Raw genomic sequence first — 3834 nt, 5'->3', positions numbered from 1 at the left:
TCCCCGCCGGCGCCTCCCCTGTCCCCATCCCTGTCCCCTTACCCAGCAGGGCCACCCTGTCCCTGTCCTTGTCCCCATCCCTGTCCCCTGAGCCTGTAGTGCCATCCTTGTCCCCTTACCCACCCCCCCCAAATCTTTCTGCCCCCATCCCATACCCAGGGCAACCACCCTTGTCCCCATCCCCACCTCTGGAGGTTTCACCCCTGTCCCTACCATCGGTGGGACAACTCCCTCTGTCCCCCCCCCTTGTCCCCAAGCCCCCCACCATGGCACAAGGCCACGGGGGGAGCGGAGGGGGGTTTGTTTGCCCAACGGGCACAGAGGGCAGCCCAGGCTTCCCGCTCCCGGGAGGGGCCCGACCGCCCTTTACCCCGGGGCAGGGAGGTGGGGAACGGGGACAACACCTCCCCCGTCCCTCCCCTTGGGGCTCTGCTCCACCTTGGGGGGTGTCCTCACCACCACCACCACCACCACCACCACCACCGACGGCTCTCCACGCCGTGGGGGCTGTGTGGGAGAGGAGGAGTCTGGAAATGAGAGGTGATGGCTTGCAGCCACCAAGCAAACAGCTGCAGCAGCTGGAAGGCCTTCTCCCCCCCCCCCCCCCCAGCCATGTCGTTTCGGAAGGTGGTGAGGCAGAGCAAATTCCGGCACGTTTTCGGGCAGCCGGTGAAGACGGAGCAGTGCTACGATGACATCCGCGTGTCCCGTGTCACCTGGGACAGCACCTTCTGCGCCGTCAACCCCGCCTTCCTCGCCATCATCGTGGAGGCCAGCGGCGGCGGCGCCTTCCTCGTCCTCCCCTTGCACAAGGTGACACCAGGGGATGGGTTTTGGAGGGTCTCTGTGCTGCTCGACACCCCCCCACCCACCTTCCTTCTGTTTTTTCCTTCAACTTTGTCCCTTTTTGTCCCCAGACCGGCCGCATCGACAAGGCCTACCCCACCGTGTGCGGCCACACGGGGCCCGTCCTGGACATCGACTGGTGTCCCCACAACGACCACGTCATCGCCAGCGGCTCAGAGGACTGCACCGTCATGGTGAGGTGGTTTTTTTGGGGGGGTTGATTGGGAAAACACCTTCTCTCCCTCCTTTCCTGTCCCCCTTCCCTCTTTTTGGCCACTGTCCCCTTTCTCTTATGTCCATGTCCCCCACCTCAGGTGTGGCAGATCCCCGAGAACGGGCTGAGCCAACCGCTGACGGAGCCGGTGGTGGTGCTGGAGGGTCACTCCAAAAGGGTGGGCATCATCTCCTGGCATCCCACCGCCCGCAACGTCCTGCTCAGCGCAGGTAAAGGGGCTTGAAGAGATGGTAAGGGGTTGGTGGAGGTGGGACGGATGGTTGGGTGACGAGGAGGTGGCCTGAGGTGACGGTTGTGGGCAGGTTGTGACAACGTGGTGCTGATCTGGACCGTGGGGATGGTTGGGGTGGAGGGGATGGATGGTTGGGTGACAAGGAGGTGGTCTGAGGTCACAGTTGTGGGCAGGAACGTGACAACATGGTGCTGATCTGGAATGTGGGGATGGTTGGGGTGGAGGGGACGGACGGTTGGGTGACAAGGAGGTGGCCCGAGGTGACGGTTGTGGGCAGGTTGTGACAACGTGGTGCTGATCTGGACCGTGGGGATGGTTGGGGTGGTGGGGACGGACGGTTGGATGACAAGGAGGTGGCCCAAGGTGACGGTTGTGGGCAGGAACGTGACAACATGGTGCTGATCTGGAACGTGGGGATGGTTGGGGTGGTGGGGACAGACGGTTGGATGGCAAGGAGGTGGCCTGAGGTGACGGTTGTGGGCAGGTTGTGACAACGTGGTGCTGATCTGGACCGTGGGGATGGTTGGGGTGGTGGGGACGGACGGTTGGATGACAAGGAGGTGGCCCAAGGTGACGGTTGTGGGCAGGAACGTGACAACATGGTGCTGATCTGGAACGTGGGGATGGTTGGGGTGGTGGGGACATATGGTTGGGTGACAAGGAGGTGGCCCGAGGTGGCGGTTGTGGGCAGGTTGTGACAACATGGTGCTGATCTGGAATATGGGGATGGTTGGGGTGGTGGGGACGGATGGTTAGATGACAAGGAGGTGGCCTGAGGTGACGGTTGTGGGCAGGTTGTGACAACATGGTGCTGATGTGGAATGTGGGGATGGTTGGGGTGGTGGGGATGGATGGTTGGATGACAAGGAGGTGGTGGTTGTGGGCAGGTTGTGACAACGTGGTGCTGATCTGGAACGTGGGGACGGCGGAGGAGCTGTACCGCCTGGAGGGGCTGCACCCCGACCTCATCTACAGCGTCAGCTGGAGCCGTGATGGCTCCCGCTTCTGCACCGCCTGCAAGGACAAGAGCATCCGCGTCATCGACCCCCGCCGGGGCACCGTGGTGGCCGTGAGTGTCCCCACCACCTCCCCGGTGACCTGTCACCCTGCCTGTGTCCCCCCTGCAAGGCGCCATCCTGCCCCTGGTCACCCCCCTTGGGGGGAATCCTCCCCCAGCCCTGCTCTTCTTGCCTGGTGGTCCACCATGTCCCATGTCCCTTGGGTGCTCCCCACTGTCCTGTGTCCCTTGGGTGTCCCCTGCTGTCCCAATGTCCCTCAGCTGTCCCCTGACTCATCCCCAAGGTGCTGTGACCCCCTCCTTGGGGGGAGTCCGCCCCCAGCCCTGCTCTTCTCACCTGGTGGTCCACCATGTCCCATGTCCCTTGGGTGTCCCCCACTGTCCCATGTCCCTTGGGTGCTCCCCACTCTCCTGTGTCCCTTGGGTGTCCCCCGCTGTCCCAATGTCCCTCAGGTGTCCCCTGACCCATCCCCAGGGTGCTGTGACCCCCTCCTTGAGGGGAATCCTCCCCCAACCCTGCTCTTCTCGCCTGGTGGTCCACCATGTCCCATGTCCCTTGGGTGTCCCCCGCTGTCCCATGTCCCTTGGGTGTCCCTCACTGTCCTGTGTCTTATGGGTGCCCCCCGCTGTCCCAATGTCCCTCGGGTGTCCCCTGCCCCATCCCTGGGGCGTTGTGATAATGCTGTGACCCCCTTCTTGGGGGGAGTCCTCCCCCAGCCCTGCTCTTGTCACCTGGTGGTCCATGCCATCCTGTGTCGCTTGAGTGTCCCCCACTGTCCCAATGTCCCTCGGGTGTCCCCCACCCCATCCCAGGGGTGCTGTGACAGTGCCGTGACACCCCCCCACACACACACACTTTGTCCCCTGGGCAGGAGAAGGAGCGGGCACACGAGGGGGCTCGTCCCATGAGGGCCATCTTCTTGGCCGACGGCAAGATCTTCACCACGGGCTTCAGCCGCATGAGCGAGCGGCAGCTGGCACTGTGGGACACGGTGAGGGGCACCCCAAGGGGGTGTGTGTGGGTCCCACGGGACCACATCGGGGTGCCCCCCACCATGGGCTGACACCCCACCCCACAGGAGAACCTAGAGGAACCCATGGGGCTGCAGGAGCTGGACTCCAGCAACGGGGCTCTGCTGCCCTTCTACGACCCCGACACCAACGTGGTCTACGTCTGTGGCAAGGTATGGTACCCCCCACCTCTGGTGCCACCCCAAATCTCCCCCGACGGGTCCTCCTGCCACCCAGGGGGACCCCTCTCTAACGGCTTGTCCCCAGGGTGACTCCAGCATCCGGTACTTTGAGATCACGGAGGAGCCCCCCTACATCCATTTCCTCAACACCTTCACCAGTAAAGAGCCCCAGCGGGGCATGGGCTGGATGCCCAAACGGGGGCTGGACGTCAGCAAGTGTGAGATCGCCAGGTGGGGACAAGGTGGGGACCCCCCCACCACCATTTACCACCCCCCCTTCATCCCTATGACCCCCCCTTTTCCTTTCCTT

At 63.6% G+C, this 3834-nt stretch overlaps 1 protein-coding gene across 1 annotated transcript in view; it reads left to right on the top strand.

The window, feature by feature from the left end:
• The first annotated feature begins 591 nt into the window (after positions 1-591).
• CORO1B (coronin, actin binding protein, 1B) overlaps positions 592-3834 on the top strand; it is a 7690-nt gene continuing 4447 nt past the window's right edge. The window contains exons 1-7 of the mRNA XM_014948749.1: positions 592-813; positions 918-1040; positions 1161-1290; positions 2201-2382; positions 3204-3323; positions 3411-3515; positions 3610-3798. Coding sequence (XP_014804235.1) covers positions 613-813; positions 918-1040; positions 1161-1290; positions 2201-2382; positions 3204-3323; positions 3411-3515; positions 3610-3798 — 1050 coding nt within the window. The 5' untranslated portion in view covers positions 592-612. The remainder of the gene's footprint in view (positions 814-917; positions 1041-1160; positions 1291-2200; positions 2383-3203; positions 3324-3410; positions 3516-3609; positions 3799-3834) is intronic.

The sequence above is a fragment of the Calidris pugnax genome, unplaced genomic scaffold (assembly GCF_001431845.1).
Source record: "Calidris pugnax isolate Ruff unplaced genomic scaffold, ASM143184v1 scaffold107, whole genome shotgun sequence".
NCBI classification, from domain to species: domain Eukaryota; kingdom Metazoa; phylum Chordata; class Aves; order Charadriiformes; family Scolopacidae; genus Calidris; species Calidris pugnax.
This window is presented reverse-complemented; position numbering and strand designations above follow the sequence as displayed.